Consider the following 26,399-nt stretch of genomic DNA (forward strand, 5'->3'; position numbering starts at 1 on the left):
ACCTCCGTGTCGTATGTGGGGGCAGCGCGGCCCAGCCCCAGACAGCAACGCCATGTGCCCACAACTGGCTTTATTGTCACCTTCCACACGCATGCTGCTCACTGCAACGCGGGGGCCCAGCTGCCAGCTTGCACCCTCCCACCGAGGGGGGACAGCCACGCAAGAGCCGCTGTCGGCTGGGCTCAGGCTGTGGCCTGGCTGTACACTGGGCCAGCACCGCCGCCATGGCCCTCTGGCACGATGGCAGCAGCTGCTCAGGCACAAGCTGGGGGGGGCTTCGGCAGCAGGAACAGACCAGGCTGGGCCCTGGGAGCCTCGTCACTGCCCCTTGTCCTGCTGCCCTTGTCGTGTGCAGCACTAGGGCTTTGGCCAGAGCCAGCAGCTCCTGTAAGGCAAGGCTGGGTGATGGCTCCTCCTGCAGGGAAGCCGGCTGGGCCCTCGGTGGCTGCGGGCTCCAGGGCAGCCCAGCTCTATTGTACGTGGGGCTCCCAGCCTGCCTGGCCCAGCTTCACCCTCTCCTACAGTCCTCGACCAGTGCCAGTGCCCTCCCCGAGTGCCACTGTGCTAGGGTGGAACAAGGCTGCTGTCCGGTGCTGGGACGAGACACCCCCGTGGGGCTGCTGCGAGGCCCGTGCTGCTCCCTGCCCAGGGCAGGCGCCCAGGCCCCGACTCCTCCGTGCCTCCTGCTGGGGGGTGATGCAGGCTCCTTGCTCCCGCCTTGGCCTCTCCCCCGCAGGCCACTGCTCAGTGGCAGTTCTGGCAGTGGGGGTGGCACCTCTGCCCGTTCACGTTGCAGCGGCATCCCCCACTCGTGTCACCAGGGCCCTGTTGGAGAGGGGCAGCATGTCACAGGGTGGGGATGCTGCCGCATGCCCCCAGGGTGCTCAGCTGACACTGGCCGCTGCGGGGACAGACTGGGCCCTGCTTCCCAGCTGCCTGCTCCTCCCCATGCCCGTCTCCTCCCAGCAGGGCCAGGCCCGGGGCTACGAGTGCCTGGGCAGGGACGCGACCCCCCGTGACTCACCCCTGGCCCCCAGCGCGGCCCCTTGGTGACCCAGCAGATCTCAGTATGGCAGACGGTGCAGCGGATCCAGTCGCAGCCGTCCTTCTTCTGCACCACGATGCGGCAGGCGGGGCAGTGCATGGCCTCGCCACACTGCACCAGCATCTGGGAGGAGAGGAGAGGACAGGTAAGCCGCAGCCAAGAGCCCACACACTGGGGGGGGAGGGGCTGCAGGCCCAGGGGGAGGGGCCTGGGGCTGGTCCAGGAAGGTTGGTGGGGGCCTGGCTGAGGCCGCCTCCCTGGCACCTGTGGTGCCCTCACCTGCAGCATGTCGTTGGTCTGCCGCGCGGCCACGTCGTCGTGAGCCTGCAGCCGCAGGTTGTCCTGGTACTGGCGGCAGTTCTGCCCCTCGTGGATGGCCTAGGGGGAGCACCGTGGTCAGTGGTGCACCCTGGGGGGGCATACAGCAGCACCCACCACCCCCGTGCTGCACCCAGCGCCTCCATCGGGCTGGGTCAGGCCCCAGCTGGGGCTCAGAGCAGGGCAGGGAGGGCTCTTGTGAGGGTTCCCTCCCCAGGGCTCCCATCCGCCACCTTTAGCCCAAGAATGTGCTTGCACACATACATGCACACCCACCCACACGTGCACATGCATGCATCCAGCCACGCACCTACGGCCCTCAACTATGCGCACCTACGCACACACACAAACATGCGCCTGCACACAGCCACCCTCATGCCTATGCATGCACACGCACGTGCAGCTCTGCTGAGAGCCCTGCACCCCCAGCGCTGGCCTGGCACATGGGGCTGCCCTCAGTGCCCCCGGCCCTGCCCCGGCCCCCCGTGTCCAGCTCCACGCCCACCTTGCAGAGCAGGCAGTTGAGCTTGGCGCAGAGCGGGCAGCGGAACTCGTTGACGGCGTCCTCGTAGACGCACCAGCCGGGGCAGTCGGCCGTCCGGCAGTGGTAGCTGTTGGGCACGCGCTGTTCAGCCACGGCCAGGCCCCGGCCCAGGAACCGCTGGTACTCCTCCGGCGACACCAGCTGCAGGGCCAACACGGAGCCCGTCATGGCCACGCAGCCCCACGCGTGGCTGTGCCAGCTACGGGCAGGGCCTAGCTGACAGGCTGCATAACAGGGTCGGGGGGTGCCTGGGGGCAGCCTAGTCCCTGGGATCCCTTAGGAAGAGCCCGGGGGTTTGGGGTCTCCCCCACATTCATCCCCCGTTTGCTCAGGCCCAATTCCTGCTGGGACACAAGAAACGAACGTCGGCAGGGCTGGACCCATAGTCCATCTTGCCCGTGGTCCGGCCCAGAGCGCGCAGGGCTGGGTGCTGCCAAGGGGGAGCATCTAACGGGATCTCTAGTGATCCACCCCCTGTTCAGCACTGGCCCGGACATCCACCAGCATCGAGTTGGAGGTGCCAGCGGAAACATCCCGGCCGTGCCGGTCCACAGCCAGGGATCTGCCCAGCCCTGGCTGCCCCTGGCTCTGCTCCCTGCCTCCGCCCCCTCCTGTGGCATCGAATCCCATGCGGTCACTGCCCCTTGCTGCAGAAAGTCCCAAGTCCCGTCTCTTCATCGCACCCCAGTCCCAGAGCCGCGGGGCTGGCAGGGACCAGTGGGGTCACGGCTGGTCCAAGCCCGGCCTGAGGCAGCCCAGACAAACCATAACTACCCAGACATACCTAAACTACCAGGACATCTGCTGGGAGACGCAGACAGCAAGGTCCCATCGCTCACGCAGGTTTCTAACCTGTGTACAGGACCTCCACCTGACACAGGAGGTGCATGGTCCCACTAGGGGGAATGCCATACTGGATCTGGTATTGGCAACGGGAGATGACATGATAGGGGACCTCCAAATCGGTAGCCATTTGGGAGACAGTGATCACCTAATAATAGAATTCAACATAAGACAGCGAGTGGGTAAGGTAACTAGTAGGGTGAAAGTGCTAGACTTTAGAAAAGCTGATCTCAATGCACTCAGGCGATTAGTCAAGGACGCACTGCAGAGTAGGAGTTTTGAAGGGATGGGAGCCCAAGAAGGGTGGCTGTGCCTAAAGGAAATGATCCTTCGGGCACAAAGGGAGACGATCCCAATGTGAGGAAAAAGAGGGAAAGGGGCCAGGAGGCTTCCCTGGCTGACCAGAGAAATCCAGGGCAGCCTAAGGGCCAAAAGGGGAGCACATAAAAAGTGGAAAAAGGGTGAGATCACTAAAGATGAATATACCTCCTCTGCTCATGCTTGTAGGGAGGCAGTTAGGCGGGCCAAAGCTACCATGGAGCTGAGGATGGCAACCCAAGTAAAAGACAACAAGAAACTGTTTTTTAGATATATAGGGAGTAAAAGGAAGGCCCAGGGAGGAATAGGACCCCTGCTAAATGGGCAGCAGCAATTGGTGACAGATAGAGGGGACAAGGCTGAACTCCTCAACGAGTTCTTTGCCTCAGTGTTCCTAAGTGAGGGGCACGACAAGTCTCTCACTGGGGTTGTAGAGAGGCAGCAGCAAGGCGCCAGACTGCCATGCGTAGATCCTGAGGTGGTGCAGAGTCACTTGGAGGAACTGGATGCCTTTAAGTCGGCAGGCCCGGATGGGCTCCATCCCAGGGTGCTGAAGACATTGGCCGATGTCATTGCAGAGCCACTGGTGGGAATATCTGAACGCTCGTGGTACACGGGCCAAGTCCTGGAGGACTGGAAAAGGGCCAATGTGATCCCCATTTTCAAGAAGGGGAGGAAGGAGGACCCGGGCAACTATAGGCCAGTCAGTCTCGCCTCCATCCTGGGCAAAGTCTTTGAAAAAATTATCAAGGCTCACATTTGCGAGAGCCCGGCAGGACAAATTATGCTGAGGGGAAACCAGCACGGGTTCGTAGCAGGCAGATCATGCCTGACTAATCTAGTCTCTTTCTATGACCAGGTTACGAAACGCCTGGACACAGGAGGAGGGGTGGATGTCGTATACTTAGACTTCAGGAAGGCCTTCGATACGGTATCCCACCCCATACTGGTGAACAAGTTAAGAGGTTGTGACTTGGATGACTGCACAGTCCGGTGGGTGGCGAATTGGCTGGAGGGTCGCACCCAGAGAGTCCTGGTGGATGGGTCGGTCTCGACCTGGAAGGGTGTGGGCAGTGGGGTCCCACAGGGCTCGGTCCTGGGACCGATACTCTTCAATGTCTTCATCGACGACTTGGACGAGGCAGTGAAGTGTACTCTGTCCAAGTTTGCAGATGACACAAAGCTATGGAGAGAAGTGGACACGCTGGAGGGCAGGGAACAGCTGCAAGCAGACCTGGACAGGTTGGACAAGTGGGCAGAAAACAACAGGATGCAGTTCAACAAGGAGAAATGCAAAGTGCTGCACCTAGGGAGGAAAAATGTCCAGCACACCTACAGCCTAGGGAATGACCTGCTGGGTGGCACAGAGGTGGAAGAGGATCTTGGAGTCCTAGTGGACTCCAAGATGAACATGAGCCGGCAGTGTGACGAAGCCATCAGAAAAGCCAATGGCACTTTATCGTGCATCAGCAGATGCATGACGAATAGGTCCAAGGAGGTGATACTTCCCCTCTATCGGGCGCTGGTCAGACCGCAGGTGGAGTACTGCGTGCAATTCTGGGCACCGCACTTCAAGAAGGATGCGGATAACCTGGAGAGGGTCCAGAGAAGGGCCACTCGTATGGTCAAGGGCCTGCAGACCAAGCCCTACGAGGAGAGACTGGAGAACCTGGACCTTTTCAGCCTCCGCAAGAGAAGGTTGAGAGGCGACCTTGTGGCTGCCTATAAGTTCATCACGGGGGCACAGAAGGGAATTGGTGAGTATTTACTCACCAAGGCGCCCCCGGGGGTTACAAGAAACAATGGCCACAAGCTAGCAGAGAGCAGATTTCGACTGGACATTAGGAAGAACTTCTTCACAGTTCGAGTGGCCAAGGTCTGGAACGGGCTCCCAAGGGAGGTGGTGCTCTCCCCTACCCTGGGGGTCTTCAAGAGGAGGTTGGATGAGCATCTAGCTGGGGTCATCTAGACCCAGCACTCTTTCCTGCCTATGGAGGGGGTCGGACTCGATGATCTGTTGAGGTCCCTTCCGACCCTAACATCTATGAATCTATAATCCAAACTCCACATCAAATACCGTCAAACCTGACACAGCACCGACCTCGCACCCGAGCCTGCCCAGGGAGAGCAGGGGGCTGAGGCAGCCAACGTCCTGCTTCTACGAAATGTCAGTGCGTGCTCAGGCAGTCCTGACCAAGGCTTTCCCCCGCTGCAGAGGAAGGCAAAACTCCCCAGTTTGGACCAGTCTGACCATGGAGGAAAAATCCCTTCCTGCCCAGTGCAGCGCGGGGCTGAGCCTGAGTGCGGGGCAAGACCCTCCACCAGGACCCTGCAGGGTCGGTGCCAGCAGGAGCATTGGTGCAGCCCAGCCCCAGCCTGGCTGCAGCACCCAGCACCTCTGGGGACACTTCAGCCCCCGACACGTGGAGCAGGAAGGGGGCACCCAGCACAGCCCAGAAGCTTGGGAAATCCCCACGGTACAAGGCAGGCGTTGCTGTATCTAGTAACTCATAGACGTTGGGGTTGGAAGGGACGCCTCCAGGGATGGAGAACCCACAGCATCCCTGGCTTCTCTCCCACGGCCTCCCTCGTCTCACAGCGCGGTCTTTCCTGATCGCCAATCTAAACCAGCTTTGCTGCAACTTCAAGCCGTGGGTCCCGTCCTCGTCTGCAGCAAGAGACAAGCTCCTTCCCTCTTCTCTCCAGCAGCCTGTCAGGTATTTGCAGACCAGTGTCCTGTTCCCTCTTAAGCACCTTTTCCACCAGCTGAACGTGCCCAGCTCCTTCCACCTCTCCTCATACAACCTGCTTTCCAAGCCCCCGAGCATCTTTGTTGCTGCCTCTGGACCCTCTCTCATTTCTTCACGGCCTTTTTAAAACCCAGAGCCCAGACCTGCGCACAGGATCCCGGTGAGGCCTGAGCAGGGCCAAGCAGAGAAGCACAGTCCACCTCCTGCGTCTTGCACCTCTTGATGCAGCCCAAAACCGCACTGGCCTTTTGTGCTGCTGCATCGCCCCGCAGCCGCCTCCTGAGTCTGTCTGCCGAGACTCCCAGGATCTGGAACGGGCACCGAGGCAGGTGGTGCTCTCCCCTACCCGGGGGGTCTTCAACAGGAGCCTGGACAAGCCCCTGGCTGGGTCACCTGCCCCCAGCGCTCTTCCCTGCCCAGGCAGGGGGTCCGACTCGATAACCTGCTGAGGTCCCTTCCAACCCTAACGTCTGTGAATCCATGAATCCTTCTCCACGGAGCTGCCGTCCAGCCAGGGGCACCTTGTTAGCATTCAACCTGTCACCTGTTCATTTCATCGGGTGCCCCCAGCCATGGGGTGCACCCTTCGTGACACCACAGAAGCAGGACGTCGGCGGCCGCAGCCCCCCTGCATCCCGGGGACGGGCAGGGGCGATGCCCGGGGCTGTGTCAGGGGTGACTGTGTTGCGCGGCTCCAAGGTCAGACACAGGGTTTGTCTGGGGGGTTGAACGGGGCTGATCCTGGCTCAGGCAGGGCTTGGACTGGATGTGACCCCACAGCTCCCTGCCCGCCCCGCGCCACTGGGACTCCGTGATGCTCCAGACCTCGCTCCTCTCCCCCTTCAACCCTCCCCTCTCCAGACCGAGGAGTCTCGGCCGCTCCCGTCTCGCCGGGCCTGGCAGCTGCTCCAGACCCTGCTCGCTTGGGGCCCGGTGGGGCGGAGAGGCTGGTCCCGCGGGACCCCCCCGGCGCAGGGGACTCACCGCCCGGATCTCGCGCTCCTGGAGGTGGCTGCTGCAGGCGTAGGTGTCGTCGCGGAAGGGGCAGGCGACCTGCGGCTCCTCGCTGTAGCTGATCACCTGCCGCAGGCAGTCCCTGCGGGCGCACGGGGACATGGTCACGCAGGGGAGCCCCAGGCCTCACCTCCAGCTGCCCGGGACCCTGGCACAGGTGCCCCCCGCCCCAGAGCAGGCAGGCGCCCCCATCACCCCGGTACCTGCAGAAGTTGTGCAGACACTCGCGCAGCAGCACACCTGCCCCCGGCGCCACGGTCTGGTAGCAGATGAGGCACTCCAGCGTCTCCTGGTTGGGCACCAGCGCCGCCTCGTCCAGCTGCTTCAGGCGCTGGAAGTTCTGCAGCCGCTGATCCTCCAGGGCCTGCGACCCGCAGCAGGTGGGGAAGGGGGTCAGGTGTGCCTAGATGGGACCCGGGCTGCCCCCCGCCAGGCCTCCCCACGCCCCCAGCTTGGGAAGGCATCGGGAAGCCCACCCGAGTCCCGGGGGGCAGCACGCGAGCTGCCCCTGCCAGCACTGACACCAGGACTGTTGCTGCCCCCAAAAGCCCCTTCCTGGCACCCACCGACCCCGACAGCTGCCAGCAGCCCCAGCACAGGCCAGCGTGTGCAGCACGGGCTGGGGGAGACGCCAAGACACCCCCATGGCGGATGGGGTCCGTCTCACGCAAGGGGGCCGCGTGGGGGGTGGTCCCTCAGCCCCAGGCGGAGCAGGAGGGGCTGGGAGATGCGCCCCGCTCCTTCTCCGGCAGCTTGGAGTTGAGCCGGACGCTGGGCTCAGCCCTGACCTTGCACCGCCCGAGGGCAAGTGCGGCGAGAGCAGGCAGGTGGCGAGGCCGTGGCCAGGGGGCATCCCTCCTCGGCTGAGGGGAGCGCGGCCGTGGCCATGGCCGTGGCTCCCAGTTGCGCTGGCACAGACCGTACCTGCTACCCACAGCCCCGAGCTGGCGGCTCTGCAAGGACGTCTCCCAGGCCTCTGGCTGCCCCACAGCTCACAGGGAGGCGGTGGGTGCCCCGGGACTGGGCTGGAGATCAGCCCAGGAGGAGGCTGGAGAGGTGGGAGGCAGTCCTGGGGGTGCATCCACCTGGTGTCCCGCAGCGACATGGAGAGGTGGTGCTACCGCCAGGCTCCAGCCTGTGCGCCGGCCCCTCAACCCAGGCTGGACCATGCTCCTGGGGCACGAGCCCCCCCCGGGAGCCGGCCTGGGCTAGACAAGCTGCCCGACAGCCCACTCCAAACCGCCTCTGCCGCGTGGCACAGCACGGCACGGCACGGCGCGGGCCGGGAGCTGTGCCCCCACTTCCCCCGGAGCTGAAGCCTGGCCTAGCCACAGCCCCCAGGCTGGAGGCAGGCAATGCCGGGGGCTCCAAGAGCAGGACCAGCCAGGGTCGGCACGTCCCCGTAGGCCCCCAGCCCCTGCCTGCAGCCTCCAGCACCGGGATCGCGGGCGCCCAAAGGGCAGATGCCAAGACGGGGGCTGCCCAAGGCAAGGGCAGAAGAGCCAGGGTCTCCCTCTCTTGGGCTTTTGTAGCACGCACCCCTTCCCACCACAGCCCCCGGCAGAGCCAGTCCAGCTCCATGCCCACGTGCTTGTGGGGAACTGGAACATGCAGTGTCACGCGTGGCCTAGGGAGCTGGAGCGCACACACGCAGCCATGTGGCACTTGCACACAGCCACACGTGGCCCGGGAGAGCTGGAGCACAGCCATGTAGCACATGCACACAGCCGCGCATGGCCCAGGAGAGCTGGAGTGCATGCACACAGCCACGAGGCCTGGGAGGATGTCAGCTCTTCCCTGTCTGGGCCACATGCCACGATATGGCCTTTGCCATGGCTGTGGGACTCGCACTCGGCTGGGGAGGGACCAGGGACATGCTGGGGGGAGGAGTCGGGTGGGGGGATCCGGCGTCAGCCAAAGCGGGGTGAGCAGCGGGAGGGACACCGGTGCTCTGCTCGGCGCCGGGAGGCCTCCGGAGCGGCCCGTGCAGCTCCGCGCAGAAGGGAGATCTCCTGTGCGGGGGGCTCCAGAGGAGGCTGGATCAGCAGCAGTGTTCTGCCTCCACGCAGGGGGCCGGGCCAGACGCCCCTCACGGTCCCCGCCGGCCTTGGGGTTCAATGCCCCACACCCAGCCCCGCACGTTCTCACACTGAGCCCCAAGCACCAGTCACGGCGGCTCTGGCCCCAAGCAGGCAGCTCCGGCATTGCTAGACGCCCGCTCTGGTTGAGCTGCCCCCAGCCGATGCAGATCAGAGCTAAGCTGATGTCCCGATGCCAGCCCACGGCCGGCGTCGCAGTGCAGGGCTGAGCTGGGAGCCGTGGCGTGGGCAGGCCTGCGAGCACCTGGCTCCCGCCCAAGGACACAGCACAGCTGCTCTCCAACGGGACACTTTAATGGACCGAGGAACTTGTCTGGACGCTGCCGGCAACAGCTCGGCCACGGGGGTACAGTGTCGGGCAGGAGGTGGCCACACCAACCGCTTCCACAGCAGAGGGCCCAGGCACGGCCCCGGCCTCTGTGCTGAGGGTGCAACGGCCGGAGGCTGGTGAACCTCCACCGCCAGGGCTAGCCAGGGACCAGTGCTCTCCAAGGCCCAGGGAGCCACTGGACCCATTGGTGACCATCAGGGGAACGGTCTCCATCCGGGGGGCTCCGGCCAGTCCACCCAAGCCACGTGCTCCCGGGAGGAGGCTCTGCCCTGCCTCTCCCCGAGGCCCAGGCCTGTGCCATGGCCTTGGGGGCAGGGGACCCAAATGAGGACCACACATAGGGGCCCAGCCTGCAGCACCCATGTCACCCTGAGTTGCCTGCCAGGGGCAGGGCACCCCAGGGTGGCTCCGTCACCCACCCGAGTTACAGCTGCCCGGCTCCGCTCCGCTCCGCAGCAACCTGTGGCCAGCATGGAGAGGGTCCAGAGGAGGCCACTCGCATGGTCACGGGACAGCAAGGCAGGCCCTACGAGGAGAGGCGACGGGGCCTGAACCTGTTCAGCCTCAGCAGGAGAAGGCCAGAACAGCCACAGGCTGGACAGGGCGCAGCTCCCAGTGCTCAGTGCCAGGTCCTGGGCATGGAGCAGCCTCCTGCCCGTCCCTTCCCCACATCTCCCAGCTGGCCCAGCAGCAGCAGCATTGGCAATTCCAGTGCAGAGACACCCCACTGTGCCCAGGACGTAGGAGCCCCCAGCCCACCGCCCGTGGGGCTCACAGCGTAAGTACATAAGTAGTTTACCACGGCCGGGCAGTGCCCACCCCAACAACCGCTGCTGCCCTGCAGCGGGATCTCAGACCCGAGAGGCTCTCACGCAACCCCCATGACAGAGGAATGGGTCGTGGTGCAGGAGAGACCAGTCCCGGCTGCAGGACCCGTGTGACACAGCTGGGTTTCAGCCCTGAGCTCGGGGGCCTGTGGCAGAGCAGTGCGGAGCAACCTGCCCAGCTGGGGACAGATGGAGCTGCCAGGGTGGCTGGAGAAGTGGAGGCGCTCCCAGCAGCAGGTGCCCGAGCTGGGACCGCTGTGACATGGCGTCACACCAGATCTGCTCAGGACAGTCACCACAGAGACCCTGCAGGGACCAGTTCAAGGCTTCACGGCTCCCAGCACCTCAGTTCAAGGGACCCAGGCCCCCGGGGTCGGGGGGGGAAGGTCTTTGCATCCACTCAGAGGGCTCTCTCTCCCTGGGCACCGGCGGGCCCGGGGCTGCTGGGGAGCTGCTGGGCAGCCAGGAGCAGCCCTACAGCACTTGCCGCCGGGGGCACAGTCCAGCAGCCCGGCCCTCGCTGGCCCCACTGCCAAGGCAGGACCGCCAGGGCCGTATCGATTCAAGAGTCTGAACGAATATGGTGGCCCCAGAGCGGGGCCGAGAGAAGCCAGTGGCAGCGCGGGGCGGGGGCTGGGACGGGGCCGAGTGGGCTGCGGTGGGCGGTCGGGGTCAGCCAGGCACGGGCACGGCTAGCAGTACTCCGAGGAGAGGTGGATGAAGTCATCCAGGGAGCCCGTGCTGAGGGTGCGGGGCACGGCCGGACCATCGTCTCTCCTTCCTTTTTCCTAGTGAGAGGCCGGCACAGGAGAAAAAAGAAAGAAGGGAAGAGTGTGGTCAGTGGCTGAGCCGGACACGCCGCAGCCCCCTGGGCCGTGGCTGGGGAGAGCGTGGGTGAAACCACAGCACAGTGCAGCGGAGCCCTGTCTACACCACGGCCCACATGGGCACCGCTGCCTTGCAGGACTGCGGCCCCAGCAAGTGCTGGCACAGCCAGCACAGCCAGGCCAACCGCAGCTCTTCTACATCTCTCCGCTCATCGTGGCACTGGGCCCCACAGGGCCGAGATGAGCCACAGGACTGAGAGCCACCACCAGCTGCCTGCTCAGGCACCTGCGTCACACCATGGCCTACACCCCGAAGCCCAGCTCCCCAGCACAGAGACCACAGACGCTGGCAAGGGCAAGGCTGCTGGACCCGCCGGTGACATTCACCAGTCACAGCCTGCGCTGCCCTCCTCCTTGGTAGCAGCATGGAGCCAGGTCGACACAATGCAGCACCCTTGTGAGCCTGAGACATGGATCACCGTGCACCAGGACTGCGGTCTCCCGGTGGCCACAGGGCTAACAAGGAAGGAGCAGCATGGGGGGCTTCTGGCCAGCTGCAGGACTGGCACAGCCGCTACCGAGTCCACGACTGGGCAGCGCCAGGGACAGGCGCCAGAGGAGACTCCTGCCAGACTGGTCCCCACCCAGAGCCATCCCCGTGCTCCGTTACCTGCTGGTACTGCCGGATCCCGTCCTTCTCCTGCTGCATCCGCCACAGCTCCATCTCGTCGGGCGTGTAGCCACCAGGCACCACGTAGCCAGGTGGCCGGTCCGCACTGCACATCTCACACCCGGGGCGCGTGGGCTTGTTGATGAAGGTGCACTTGGGGCAGGACCAGCCCGTCTGCAGGGAGTGAGATGAGTCCGTCGCCCACACCGCATGCCATAGGGAAAGGGGCTGCTGATGGCTCCCCGACCCTGCCTGAGCTCACCCAGGGCTCCCCAAACCCCGTGACCAGACTCCACACCGGCGGCCACCCACAGCGCAGAGCCCAGTCACCATGGCCACAGCAGCAGGGGACAGCCATCCTGGCAAGCAGGGTCACCTTCAAAAGTGGGCTCAAAAGGGGTCTCCTCTGCCCCAATCCACCCCTGCCCAAGACTCCAGAGGGGCCTGCACACTGCGCCAGGCACTTCCCTCATCGATGCGGCCAGGGCCAGAGGCATGGGCTGCAGAAAGGCAAGCCATCCTGCTCTCCCGCTAGTCTCACAAGAAGTGTCCCCACCTGATGCCTGCGTGCTAAGCAGGCGAGGGCCCCGGCGCTCTGGGACAGCAGGGGAAGGCAGAGCAGGCACTAGTTGGGGCAGCCGGGGTGTACTAGCACCAGGAAGGGGAGCAGGGCAAGCAGACACCTACCTGCACGGGCGAAGGGGGGGCTGCGGTGGCCAAGGCACCCAGCGGGTGGTTGTACAGGAGGTTGTTGACCTGCAGCAGGTTGAGATGGTTGCTGATCTCGTCGATGTTCATCTTCCTGCCGCTGTCGCTGACCCAGACTGAAGGGACAGAAACACTCGCATCACACACCCTCCGTGGAGCTGAGACTACCCGTGTCACCCCAACAGAAACTGCCCCCAGGCCACGATCAGCAGCTGCCCATCCGTGTCCTGTGCCAATGCCCACGCAGGACAGGCAGCTTCCCCAGATGCACCAGGCAGTCCCTGGTTCCGGGAGCAGAGGACTCCACAGCCAGCTTGTTCCATGATAACAGAACTAGCCCCCTGCCCTGAAGAACGGGCGGTGGGAAAGGGGGCCGGGGCAGCCCCTATGCCCTGAGAGCAGCTAGAGGGAAGGGAGGTGCAGTCCCCCAAGGGCCAGGCCCTGCAGTCCCAACACCTACGGCCCCAGCTCAGCAAGTGCCAGGGCCTGATGTCCCAGGTCTCAATGAGGCTACGCCCAGAAAAGGCCTCCTCCTCCCTCTCAAGGCTACGAGTGCCCCATAACCCCAACCCTTTGTGCCTGGCCTGAGAGGGGACAACACTGGGCACACAAGAGGTCCTGCACCCCCAGCCGGTTCGCACAGAGGGTGCTGAGGGGTCTGGCGCCAGCCAGGGACTCGGGTAACCCAGGCTCAAACCCCTGCTGTCACAGGCTCCCTCTGTGACCCCGGCTACCTCCTGCAGCCTCTCTGGGCCTGTGCAATGGGGACCCCGGCCTTTCCCACCTCTATGGCCCTGGGCAGCTCCCCACCAGCTCTCCTGCCTGCGCCTACAGCAGAGCAGCTGCTCTGTTCCTACCAGAGGGAGGAAACGCCCTAGGCCTGTTTTCAGGGCCCCCTCACTGACTGCCCGTATCAAGCATGCTCCCATGTCCCAACCAATGCTGCCAGTCATACCCCAGCCCGCTGAACTCGGGGCAGGGAGACTGGGAACACGCAGCCTCTCCCCGCAGCATGGGAGCAGCAGCACTGCAGGGGCATGTCACACCTTTCCGGGGCGCTGCGGCAGGCAGGGTGCTGCATCTGCGCTTGTCGTCCACGCCGGCACTGTCAGTGAGGGAGGCCGCAGGACGCAGCGCAGCCTGGGCCTGGGTCAGGTCCTCCTGGAAGCGCTGCTCTGACAGGCCGGCCTGCTTGACCGACAGCAGGTAGAGGAACGCTGTGTCGCCGTCCTTCCGGATGCCATAGGAGCTGACCGTGCGCTCGTCCACACACAGGCACTGCCCAATGATCCAGCGCTGCACGCTGGGGTGGAACTTGTAGTCCTGGAAAACCTGCACATGGGAGACGCCGGCATACACTCAGGAGAGCCTGCAGCTGTGGCCTCGCACGCCCCACACACCCACCGCTCAGCTGGGACCTGGGACCCAACAAGCTTCCTTCTGGGCACGGGAACAGAGACAGCATTGCAGCCGGGGACAGGCAGCCTGGACACCCAACTCTTGCTTGGGGAGGTGGGGGAACCAGCTACTGGCCAAAGCAGCTGGAGAATGGGCAGGGCAGGGGGGGAGGAGGGGTCCAGGGCACCCCCCCAGGGGCTCTTCAGGCTTTCCCAAGAGGCAGGTCTGAGCCCAGTGCCTGTGGGGGCGGGGGGAGGGTGGTCCCCAATGGGCAGCCCACCTGCTGCTTGAGCGTGGCGACAGTCATGTGCGTGTGGACCCGGAGGGTGATGTTGGCCGAGCAAGTGGCATCCTCCACGCAGACCTTCATGCTGGAAGGGAGAAGCCATTTGTGGCAAGGAGCCACGTTCATGCTCCCACAGGCACCGGGCCGGCACATGCAGCCGGGCCCCACCCTGAACCAGAGTGCTTGCCCCTGCACTGCAGCACAGGTGCGCTCCGTGGGGGTGGGGAGGGATGGGGCTGGGGGAAGCTCTCCTGGCATCTGAAGCAAAGCCCTGTGCTCCACTAACAGCTCAGCCTCTGCTGGGAGCCACAGTTTCATGCAGGACCAGGCCACTGCCCAGGCTGTGCCAGCAGGAAGTGCGACCAGCCACATGCTGGGTAATGAGCCACATGCAGCAAGGACACTGTTCGTGGTGACAAAGAGCCATGGCCTTGCTACCCTGCTTAACAGAGCCTTCCCAGACAGGACCCAGCAGCGCGTGGCGGGTTAACAAAGCGCCAGAGCAGGCTGCCTGCCAGGCCCCCCTGCTCCTGGAGCACCCAGCATGGAGCTCGCTCACCACTCGCACTCTGGTGCTGTCCAGAGATCCCCTAAAACCATGCACCCCCCATGCCATGTGCTGTCCAGACAGCTCCTGCCTGCAAGGGTCTCACCACCTGGACTCACAGGCCCTTAGAAGCACGGGATGCTGCATGGCTTGGATTTCCTCCCCCCAGGAGGAGCCCAGCCCAGCAGCGTCACAAAGCACTTCTGCACACGTGGAGGCTGCAGGTGAGGTGCTCAGTGCAACAGCTGCCTCTGTCTACACCCAGCATCGCTTGGACGCCAGCACCAAGATGAGAGCCTGTAGCCCCATTCTGGGGCAGGGGCCAATGGCAGAGCTGAGCTACATCGAACCCACAGCTGTGCACACCAGCGGCACAGATCAGCACAGCCTGGCACCTCTGCAACCATAAAATGGCAGTGTCTAGTCCTGGGAAGTGGTGTGAGGTCACGCCCTGGCTAAAGCTGAGCAAGCAGCTACAGATTTTGTCATGGCATCAGCATTGTCAATGAGAGTGCAGAGGAGAATGGAGAGAGGAAGGATGTGTGATCAGAAGGGTGTGTGATAAGAGAGGTCTGCAGCACAAGTGTCTGTGGTTAAGCACATCAGGTTTTGGGAAAATGCCCAGTACTAAGAAACTGATGACGTACGTGGACTGTGAGCAGGCAGTAGCAGTCCAAGCAGGAGAAAAATAACGGCTATGCAAGGAACAAAAGGTATGAAACAGTTTGAGAGCAAAGTGTTGCTGGCCCACTGGATACTGAACTACTGGAACATGGCCCTGAACATCCCAGCGACTGGGAAGGGACCAAGACTCATTTGCAAGGCTGCCAGTGCATTTCAACAGAACAAGGAGCAACGGGCTCAAGTTGCAGCAAGCAAAGGTGAGGTTGGATAATAGGAAAAACTCTCTCACTAGGAGGGTGGTGAAGCACTGGGACAGACCACCCAGAGCAATGGTGGAGTCTCCATCCTTGGGGGTTTTAAGGTCCAGGTAGACAAAGCCTTGACTGGGATGATGTAGCTGGGGCTGGTCCTGCTTGGAGCAGGGGGTTGCACTAGATGTGACCTCCTCAGCTCCCCTCAGCCCCACTGTCTGTGACTCTATGATTTCTTAGTATAAAAGTGTGCTGTCTGCTCTGGAGGGGAAAACTCCTCTCTCTTGAGCAGTCTCTCTCTCAACCCACTGCTTCTGCCATCCAAGGGTCTGTGGTGACACCACACAGTCTGTGGAGAGACCTGCAGGGGAAGGGTCCCAGCCTGCCCTCTCCAGGGCTGGAGCTCACCTGATCTCGTTGGTGGGGTGGCTGGACTCCTTGGGCTGGATCCGCAGAGAGGCTTGCTGCCGAGCCAGCGCCATGGCACACTGCGAGGCTGCCTGCTCATTCCCCACCTCGATTGCAAGGGAGAGGCGGAGCGCCAGGTCCTCTGGGGAGGGAAGGACAAAGCCGGGAGCTTGTGAGCATCAGCCCGGGGCCCCAGGGCAAGCAGCTGTGATGGCATAGAGTGGCCCAGGCACACTGTGGGGTCACACCCCCCCTCGGGGCCATGCAACGCTCATTTTGGGGCTGGGCCTAGAGGGGCAGGGAGCCCTGTGCTCTTCTCCCTGCAAGCAGGGCTTGGGCACTGGCTGCCAGCTGGGGTGCGCAGCAAAGCAGGATGCCCAGGGCCCAGGAGAAAGAGCATCCCATCAACCTGCTCAGCCCAGCTGCAGATGGCGGCCTGGGCTGGCCCTCACTTCTGCAGCCAGGCCATGAGCCTGCTCTATGTGGACCCCCCTCCCCGTCATGGTACCTGTCTTAGAAAGCTCCAGGGACGCCTCCTCCTCCGGAGCGGCTGCAGGGCTGCCAATGACCGAGGACAGCGGAGGAGGCTGTGCTGCCAGGATGCCGGTGGTCTCAGCAGCTGGAGAAGAGAGAGAGGCTGTCAGGGCAGGGGCACGAAAGCCCCCGCCAACGACACAGCCAGTTCAGCGCTCGGCCCCCATTTAGCAGGGAAACTGCATCACCAAGCCCCGAGCTTTGTGTGCCCAAGACTGTGCTGCAGTGAATACGAGCAGAGCTGCTCACCCCCGAATGTTAGCGTGGTTTCACTTCCACTCCACGCCGGAAGGGTGAGACACGGGCAAGGGTTACCACAGCACAGCTGCCGACAGTGGCCTTGGCTCCTGGCAGCTGGCTTTCCCTCCCCACAAGCCTCTGTCAGCAGCCACAGACAGCTGGAGATGGCAGGGCAATGTCGGCTCCCCCACCTGTGCTGCCCAGGGCCCCTGTGATCTCAGCTGTGGGAGGAATGGGGGCTGCTGTCCCTGGGTTCCCATCATGCTGCAGAAGGGCCTCACCCTGGCCAAGGCCCTGGTGCCTTCCTGTGGCTGAGGCCTACTCATAAAAGTTCAAATACAAAATACTGATGACAACTGCATAGTGCAAGAGGGTGCGAGATCGCAGCTGGGCTGTCTGGGAAGAAATAATGAGGCATCACTTCTAGTTTATCTTACTACATATTCTTGATGATTTTAAGCAGGGTCCTAGTTGTCTGGTATGTAGCTGCGTGACATGTCTATCCTTGATGGTAAACATTTCTCGTGTTTATATGCAGGAAGAGTCATTCTCCATATGCGATAGATGTCTCCTCCCGATTTACTCTTGCTTTGCTGCTTCCTCCTAACTTACTTCCATTTTGCTTTAGTGGTTCCCTTGATCCTCCAAGAATGACTCCTCCAAAACCTTGTCTTTTCCTGGCTGTTAATCAGTTTCTCGATAGGTTCCAAACTTAGTAGTAATTCATTCACATTGGGACTTTCTGGTAACCAATAAGGAGCAGTCTGATTAAGAGGACTTTCCTGCCAATTACTGCTTGGGGCTCTCTCTTGATTTACACAACTACAAGAATGCTTTGAAGATGCTGAGCTAAAGGGTGTAAGAAGAGCAGTGAAACAGCTAAGAGGGTGTGCTTCAAGACTGAGAAATCTCTGACACAAACTGCCGCTGCTGCGTCCAGCTGTCTCGGAGGCGAGCGGATCTGCACCTGGAGAAGCTGACAAGACAAACAGACCACCTCCTTTGCCTGTACTGGTGAGAAATTATGACTTTACAGCTAAATACTGGACTTTGCTTTGGTCTGGGCTCCTTTAACCTTGGATACCTGTAGTAAATAGAGCCTTTCTGTCATTTATCGAATGAGGTGTCATGTCAATCCTTTAATACTAGTCCAGAATCCCATTTTATTACTTAACACCCCCTCCTCTCCCCAGCCCCTTCCTGCCTCCTTGCCCACGTCACCTCCCACTGCCTGGTGCTCAGGCTACCCCAACTCTGTGCCATCTCGAGCTCCCCCCACCCTCATAGCCCCCTCCTCTGGGAGCCTACCTGCCTCTGCAGATCCCCCAGGGAGGTGGGCAGAAAGTGACATGAGAGAGGCCTGCCCCCCAACGCCAGACCACGATCCCCCAGTGCTGTCAGTCTGAGCTCAGTCCCCAGATGGATGCGAGCTGCCCCTGAAACCCCGCGGCATGACCGTGCCTCTCTGCTGCCTCGCCCAGCCTTGGCCGGTTCCCTCCCCAAGGGCAGGGGGGCGCCTCCTCCATTACCCCCTGGTGAGGATGGGCTGGTGGGAGACCCCACAGAGGGGCACGTCTACATGAGGCACTGGCTCACTGCTCCTGCCTCTCAGCATGGACAGGACTGACCACCTGCTGGCAGGGGCCTGGGGTCACCACAGCCTGCTGGCACATGCAAGGACTGCAGGGGCCTTGGCCATCCTCGGGCACTGCCTTGTGCTAGTGCTCTCCTGCTCAAAGCCCAACCTTTTCCCCAGGGCAGCCTCAGCCAGAGTACGAGAGATATCACTGGGGCAGGGAAGCTTAGACCTGCCCCAAGTGCCAGCCCTGGCCTGGGACCAAGAGGTGTGTGACATGGAGGTAAGAAGCAGGCAGGGCCTAAGGGAGGCACCAGCTTTGACCTGCTTCCCCATTCAGCCCCACTGGTGCCCAGCTGCCTGGGCCAGCCCAGCCCAGCCCCCCTCCCGCCCTCCCACAGCCAGTGCAGAGCCCTCACCCCCGCTGTGGGGAATGGCCTGGCTCTCCTGGGCATCATGCCAATGCCAATGCCAGCTTCTGCCCACCTGGGAACGCATGCCAGGCCCAGCAGGCTGAAGCTACTGGCATCTCACAGCCACCTAAGCCCATCTGCAGTTGGCTCCATGCCAGGTCCCGCGGCTGCCACCCTGGGGCTCCAGGCCCTGTCCTGGGCTGGGAGAGCCTAGCTGCGTCCCTGCATCGGCTCCTGCTCACCTTTCTGCACCTCCCGTAGGGAGCTGCTCACCACCGTCCACCACTTCTGGGCCTCCCGCTCTTCCTCGAAGGTGAGCACCATGGGCTCCTCCGCACAGCCAGCGGCCGCCAGCTCATGGCACGTGGGGCTCTTCACCGTGTACGAGATGTCCTTGAGGTCAAACTCCACGAGGCTCTGGGGGCACAGGCAGCAGAGGGAGGGTCACAAAACTGCTCCTGCCGCAGAACGAGGCCATGGCACTCCCACGCCTGCCCTCCATGCCCCTCACATGGGGCCAGGGCTCTGGGGAACCACACGCGTCCCATCCCCTGCCCCCGTGGGGACCCTCTGTCCACGCCAAGTGCCGACGCTGCCCCAGGCCCTCAACAGAAGAAACCGCACGTGTGCACCTAAGTCTGCAGCTCCATCCCCAAGGGAGGGGGCTCGAGCCACGGGCCCTGCTCTTACGACCGTGTCGTGGTCAGACCCACGCGAGTCTGTGGGATCACAGCCTGCCTGCTGCCAAAGTGCAAGGGCCCAGGCGATTGCCACCCCCTGCCTGGCCCGACATGGCAGAAGCCTCCTCCCCAGGCACACGGGCAGCACCTCACAGCCAGCTCCAGCACTGTGGGACAGCAGCACTGCCCATGGCCCCTTCCACACTCCCTGCCATGGCTCCAAGCACAGGAGGCTGCCACACCGGACCCAGGGGTGCCTGAGGCAGCGCAGTCTCCCTGGGGCTGGCTCCCAGTCCCTAACACCCAGTCATGGGTCCTCGCTCCCCGCCTGCCACGGCGGGACACTCTCTCTGCCCTCCAACTTCCCCAGGGAACTCCCAGGAAGGGACCTCATCTCCACGGGCCATGACGCTCCTCGCACACCCACTGCCCCATGGAGCTGACTCACCCCAACGTCTCACGGCTCCCCCCCCCCCCCCTCTGGCCCACGCATGCCCCGGTACAGCCACACCTTTCCCCCTGCTCCTGGTCTGCGCAGGGCAACTGGGGAGAGCCGGCTGCCTCAGCGGGAGGTGGCCTGGGCAGGGCTGCCCTGCTTTCCCAACCCCGGGTCACTGCGGCACGCTGGACAGGAAAGCAGGAAGCCGGTGCAGCCCGGCCGAGCTGTGGCGTCACAGGGCGGGGGAGAAGGAGGGGCCTGAAGGGACAGGAGCTTTCTCTGGCTGGCAGTTTCCTTTCCTCCGCTTCCTCCACGGCCCCGCCACTCCCTGCTGCGGTTACTAGAACGGAGCAAACGGGACCGAGCCAACGCACGGCCCAGGGCTCCCCGCTGCCCCTTCACCTCGCCCGCCGCGGCAGCGACACCAGACCCAGGGCTCCGGCCGGACAGGGACACGGCACCTGCAGCACCAGCCACTCAGCACCCTGGCCGTGCCAATGCCTCCCTGCCTTGGTACATCTGGCCGGCCACCGGCCCCACACACTGGGACAGGAACATCCTCTCTGATCGGACCTGTGCCCCGGTGTCCAGCCGCTGACCCGGCCTCGGGGAAGGAGGTTAAGCTCCTTGCCCTAAATCCACTCTGAGCAGCATGAATCTCTTGCCATAAAGAGGTTTCGTGCCATTGTCTGCAAGCAAACCCAGCGCCCTCCCCTCCCCTCTCTGGGACCCTGCCCTGCCCTCTGCCTCCAGCCGCTGACCTGGAGGACAGGAAGGTGACCTCTGCCCTGCACAGACCAGCCTGGGTCACAGCTCCCCACTGCAGGGCACTGGGGCACGGTGGTCAGGACACGCTTGGACCCAGAGTGAACAACCTGTGCTGCAGCCCTCCCGCCCCGCCTGTCGCCCCATGTCCATCAGCCAAGGGCAGCGGTCTGAAGCCAGCTTGCCCGCCTCTTGCCCGGCAGGCTCAGCCTGAAGCACCCACAGCTCAGGGCAAGTCTCCTGAACCAGCAGAGCCGAGGACACGCTGCTGCTGCAGAGGAGGGCACGAGCTGAGCTGGGCATGCAGAGAAAGGGAGGAGCAGCCACGAGCTGGCCGTGCTGCAGGCGCCCAGAGAAGGGCTGTTGTGCCCTCTGTCCCACACACGTCATCCTCCCTTGGAAGAGCTAGTCCCGGGGCTGTGACTGGCAGCAGCAGGTTGGGAGCAGCCGCTCCGGCCCTTACCCTGCGTTCCCACAACGAGGCTCTTGAGAGCTTCCCAAAGAACAGCAGGGGCCTTTCACCCAGCCGTCCTGAACCCGGCGGCACAGGAGGAGTCCAGGACCCCTTACCCCCAGGAAGGGAGGCAGCCCCCCAGGAGGGATCTCATGTACTGTGCCCCAGGCCCGCAGGCGTCCGTGCCCGTCTGGGGTTGGCACAGGCAAGCCCCTCTGCTGCACTTGGGCCAGGGCCAATAGCACTGAAACGCCCCTTCACCTTGAGCATGACCTAGGCCTGCTGGAGCCCGCAGGAAGGGGGGAGGCACAGCTGTCCACCAAGGCTGCAGCGGGCTCCAAACCTGCCCACACACCGCACGGTTCACCCCCTGCTAGGAGCTGTGGGCTCCGGGCCCTCCCCTCCCTGCTGGGGCTGCAGAGCTGGTTTGGTGGGTTCTGTTATCTCCCCATCTCCCCGTGCGCCGCACAGGACGCTCCTGCTGGCACTGCAGCCTGGCTCGGGCTGTGGGAGCTCCGGGTCTGGCTAACAGCCACCGCGTCTCCGCCTCGCCAGCTCTGCTCCAGTGCATGTGGGGAATGCTCCAGGGGCAGCGCAGCTGAAAAACACTGCTGCAAGGTCACCATGCAGCAATTGGGGTCCTCAGATCAGCATCACCCACTGCCCACGAAGCCCGGGAGCACCCATGGTATGACCAGGATGCCAAGGATGATCCCCAGCCTGCTTTTAAATGAGCTGCCAGGGGACCAGAGGGTACAATGCAGCTGGGGGGCAGCGGGGGACTGGGCTCCATGCACCAATCAGAGCTGGCAGCTCAGCCAGCACAGTGCACATGGCAAGAGCCCCCCATCTGGAAAGGGGAATGGGGCTGGGCTATACCGATGACCAGCCCAGAAGGTTTTTCCATGCACATGACTCTACAAGGGCTGGCTTCTCACACACTGCTTGTCCAGGGAAACATCCACTCCCCAGATGCTCCTCCGCACCCCCTGTAAGCAACGTTTCAGCACAGCCCCCCAGCTCAGGGGGCTCCATGGTGTCCGCCACACCTCACCGACCCCGTGTCAACTGTGTTAAGAGATGCTTTGCAAGGCACGCTGGCCAGCCCCAAATCAAGACAGAAGTCCATGCGGCCTCCCTAAAAGCCCTCAGTACAGGACAGAGAGAGGCCAAGGCTGGGCCCTGCCCCTTCACACAAAAGCCCTGCACCCCTACTGCAAATTTGCCCCATTGATAGACAAATACCCAAAGACAGGTCCGCTAATGACTCTAAGCATCCTGTTTGACCACTCGAGACCCGTCACCTTTAACTAACGCTAGTAGGAAGGAACAGGCTGCAATCAGACCTGGACAGGTTACAGAGGTGGGTGGATGAGAACAGGATGGGTTTCAACACTGACAAGTGCACGGTGCTGCACCTGGGGAGGAGGAACCAGCAGCATACCTACAGGCTGGGAACTCCCTTCTCGTCAGTGCAGAGGCAGAAAAGGATCTGGGAGTCATTATTGATGCCAAAATGAACATGGGCCGACAGTGTGGGGACGCGGTCAGGAAGGCCAACCGCACCTTGCCGTGCATCCACAGATGCATCTCGAGCAGGTCCGAGGAGGTGATCCTCCCCCTCTATGCGGCCCTGGTCAGGCCGCTGCTGGAGTACTGCGTCCAGTTCTGGGCGCTGCACTTCAGGAGGGATGTGGACAGCATGGAGAGGGGCCAGAGGAGGCCACCCGCATGGTCAGGGGCAGCAGGACAGGCCCTACGAGGAGAGGCGACGGGACCTGAACCTGTTCAGCTCCACAAGAGAAGGTTGAGGGGGGATCCGGTGGCCGTCTACAAAGTAGTCAAGGGGGACCAGCAGGCATTGGGGGAGTCCCTGTTCCCCCGAGCACTGCCGGGGGTTACAAGAAACAATGGCCACAAGCTGGCAGAGGGGAGATTCAGACTAGACATCAGGAGGCACTGCTTCACAGTCAGGGCGGCTAGGATCTGGAACCAACTTCCAAGAGAGGTGGTGCTGGCTCCTACCCTGGGGGTCTTCAAAAAAAGGCTGGACGAACATCTGGCCGGGGTCGCTTGACCCCAGCACTCTTGCCTGCCATGGCAGGGGGCTGGACTAGATGATCTCCTCAGGTCCCTTCCGACCCGACCAACTATGAAACTATAAGTTACTATAATTGCAAGGGCTCAGAGAAACACAAGTCTTCACACCTAGATCAATCCAAAACAGGAGGCAATTGTAATATGACGGTCACCCTTTTCCTCCCTGTTTTGTTCAGACTTTAATCAGCCAGCTATCAAAGAAAAATGCTTTGAAGCTATACAGTTAAACAGCACAAGACCTAAGGAAATCTGCCAGCAAAGCGTGCACTCCAGGAAAAGCAGAGAGAGATCGCGGCAACATCGCACCCGGCTTCACCAGCACCAGCTCCTGCTTGGTGAAAGCTGCAAGACTGGACCAGCCTCCTCCGCCTGCACCGGTGAGAAAACACTGCAGCTGCTAAACATGCGCTAAGACTTTGTGGAGTAGCTCGTTTTATTTTGGGAAGGAGTCTTTTTCTGTCACTTGGTTTCATAGCTTGGTTGCGGTATTGTCATGAAATCCTTTCTGCTATTGATCAGCTGGGTGTTGTGCCACTTCTTGAGGCACTAGGTTTAAAAACCCGCTTTCTAAGCGCATCGCAGGCACCGCAGCTTCCAGAGGACATCACGACCCTGGGAACCGCAGCACTGGGCAGGCGAGCACCAGGGGACCAGGCAGCACGAAGGATCGTGTCTGCCCCCTCCGTAAGATCCCCACCGACACCTTGCCCGGCCATGCCACCAGCACCCTTCCCACCTCCTGCCTGGTCCCTGAGGCCCCCAAACAGCCGTCTGGGATGGGGAAAGGCAAAGGTGGAGGGAGCATGGGTGTCAGGCAGCAAACGGGGTGAGAGAGAGGCGCCGGGAGAAGGAGAAGGTGGAGTCGTACCTGGAGAGGACACAAGCCCGGGGGGGGCTGGGAGACATGGCCCTGCTCCCGGCGGCAGTGCCCAGACGCCCGATTCCAGGGCGGGATGGGACGTCGGCACCGGAGCAGGAGCGGAGCAGCAGCTGCCCACAGGGGAGCGGGGCGTGGGGGGCCGCTGGGCCTGTCCCAGGGCTTCACCAGGAGGCTTTTCAGCTGGACCCACCATGGCCGGGGGGGATGGGGCGGGCCGAGCCCGGGTTATTTGTGGGCACGAGGGTCCAGCTACCCCCCGCGCTGCCGCCTTCCCCGTGAGCGCGCAGCAACGGCCGCACGCAACGGGACCTGCCGGGACACGACGCCCCAGCTCCCCTCCCCCCCCGGGGAGGGCGGAGAAGCGGCCAGAACGAGCCAAACCTGGGGACGAGCCAGGAGCCGGGGAAGGACGCGCAGAAGCGGGGGGGGGGACGAGAGCGGGGAGCAGGGCAAGCCCCTCTGACCTCGCCCGGCCAACCCGCGCTCAGCCCCGAGCCTGCAGCCAGCGACCGGCCTGAAGGTGCCCGCCCGCCCGCCCGCCGGGACCTTGGCCCGCTCGCCCAGGAAACCCCTCCAGAACGGGCGGCGGCGGCGGCAGGCACCGCGGACTCTCGCTTCACCCGGCGCATCCCGCCAACACCCCCGCGACCCGCAGCGCTGCCCGGGGCTCGCCCCCCGCGGAGCCACGGGGGCAGCACGGCGCGGGAACCGGCCCAAAGCCTCCCGGGGCCCTCACCTGCGCCTCGCTGCCCGGCCCGGGGGGAGCCACGCGGGGCCAGGTCGGGGCGGTCTCTCGCTCCGCCGGCCCCGCCTCCCGGCCACACCCTGGGATGGGGGCGGAGCCAGAAGGGCCCGATCCCGGTGGGGAGGCGAGGGGCGAGGACCCGACCCCGAGAGTCTGGGGGCACGGCGGGCCTGATCCTGACACAGAGGCTAGCCAAGATCCTGACGGGGGGGCCCAATCCTGAGATGGGGGTGGAGCCAGGCAGGCCCGATCCTGGGGGTAGGGGGCCCAGGGGGGCTTGACCCTGAAATGGGGGATAAGGGGCCTGATCCTGAGAGGCTGGAGGCAGGAAGGGCCCGATCCTGCAGGGGGAGGGGAGTCCCGATCCCTGCCCCGGCCCTTACCCCGCTCGGGCGCGGGTCCGTGTGGCGCAGGACGAGGCGGAACCGCTGCTGGCCGCCGGGCCCCGGCTCCACGCTGAGCTGCAGCCGCGCCGGGGCGTCCGCCGGGGCCGAGGCGGAGGCCGGGGCCGGGCCGAGGCGCGGCGGCCGCGACACGCGGGCGCGCACGGCCACCAGCACGGTGGGCGGCGGCGGCCCCGCGGGGCCCGGCAGAGCCATCCCCGCCCGAGCCTGCGGCGGCGGACACTTCCGCCTCCGGTCCGTCCCGCCGCGGCCCGCCCGGAAACGCCGCCTGGCAACCAGGGTTCCGGGCCGCCGCACTTCCGCCCCGCCCGGAAACGCCGCCCGGCGCCGAAGGTTCCGCGTGTGACACGTTCCCCGCCGCCAGGGGGCGGGGCGGGGCTCCCCTGGCCCCAGCGCTGCACTGGGCAGGAGGGGATTGCCCCCTGCTCACACTGGTGGCACTGGGGGGGGGGCATGGCCTGGGCCGGGGGTCTCTGCAGCACCCACCACCCCCCAGCCGCAGCAGGACGTTGGGGGCCACAGCCCCGCTGCACCCCAGGGCGATGCCGGGGCTGCGTCAGGCCCACCGGGTTGGGCAGGGCTGGTCCTGCCCCAGGCCGGGATGTGACCCGCAGCTCCCCGCCAGCCCAGGCGCTGGGAGTCGATATAAAGATGCCAGGCTCTTATCCCCTAACCTGCGGCACCTTTGGTGACCCGCTTCGGTCCTCTGGGTTTGCTGCCCGGGTGCTCTCCTCTCCTAGCGCGGCGCCCGCCCCCAGCTCTCCCTCTCGTCCCCCTCTGTCTCCATACTCTAATTTCTTTCTCCGTCTTATACTCTGCTTTCACAGCATCGGATGAAGTGAGCACAGGGTCACAAAATCATAGACATCACGGCGCCGTGGGCCTGCCAGGGAGCTGCGGGGTCACATCCAGTCCCAGCCCGGCCTGAGACCTCCCCAGACAAACCCCGTGCCCGACCTCAGAGCCACACGACGCAATTGCCCCGACACAGCCCCAGGCATCGCCCCCGCCCTTGGGGAAGCAGGAGGGCCGCGACCACCAGCGTCCTGCTGCTGCCAGGGCAGGGTTAATGTATGCTCTAGAGATCTGTGCCCCCGCTACACAGGAGGGAACGCCCCCAGTCTGCACCAGTGTGACCTGGGGGGAAATCCCGTCCGTCTGACCCTGAGCAGAGGGGAAGAGCCTCTCCCCAGGTTTCAGCCCCAGCAGGAGCACTGGCGCGGCCACTGGCAGTGGCACATGGCACTGGCCCAGGCAGGAGCACTGGCACGGTTGTGCTCTATATATCGAGTTAGTCTATAAAGGCGCATCTCCACCCTGCCTTCCAACCTGCTCTCAAACACTCGTTGTTGACTCCAAGA

The 26,399-nt window shown here is 63.6% G+C and overlaps 1 protein-coding gene across 1 annotated transcript; it reads right to left on the reverse strand.

Moving 5' to 3' along the window:
* Window positions 1-55: 55 nt before the first annotated feature.
* SHARPIN (SHANK associated RH domain interactor) lies at window positions 56-25,402 on the reverse strand. The gene is made up of 14 exons (XM_059723612.1): window positions 25,018-25,402; window positions 18,814-18,988; window positions 16,317-16,427; window positions 15,809-15,950; window positions 13,973-14,063; window positions 13,341-13,626; window positions 12,274-12,410; window positions 11,587-11,760; window positions 7,036-7,196; window positions 6,803-6,914; window positions 1,869-2,048; window positions 1,325-1,423; window positions 1,025-1,168; window positions 56-825 (listed from the first exon to the last, which is right to left on the reverse strand). The coding sequence occupies exons 1-14, from the start codon at window positions 25,231-25,233 to the stop codon at window positions 745-747; spliced, it is 2,109 nt and encodes a 702-aa protein (XP_059579595.1). The 5' UTR covers window positions 25,234-25,402; the 3' UTR covers window positions 56-744.
* Between the last annotated feature and the right edge of the window lie 997 nt (window positions 25,403-26,399).

This window comes from Alligator mississippiensis, chromosome 3, assembly GCF_030867095.1.
Source record: "Alligator mississippiensis isolate rAllMis1 chromosome 3, rAllMis1, whole genome shotgun sequence".
Classification (NCBI taxonomy): domain Eukaryota; kingdom Metazoa; phylum Chordata; order Crocodylia; family Alligatoridae; genus Alligator; species Alligator mississippiensis.

What these genes read in the sequence shown, in the direction of transcription:
- SHARPIN (XM_059723612.1), bottom strand. Translation starts at nt 25,233, where the DNA reads ATGGCTCTGCCGGGCCCCGCGGGGCCGCCGCCGCCCACCGTGCTGGTG. An exon ending in CGGACCCGCGCCCGAGCGGG is followed by an intron (nt 18,989 to 25,017) that starts GTAAGGGCCGGG and finishes CTGTGCCCCCAG; the next exon opens with AGCCTCGTGGAGTTTGACCT. An exon ending in CCTACGGGAGGTGCAGAAAG is followed by an intron (nt 16,428 to 18,813) that starts GTGAGCAGGAGC and finishes TCTCTTCTCCAG; the next exon opens with CTGCTGAGACCACCGGCATC.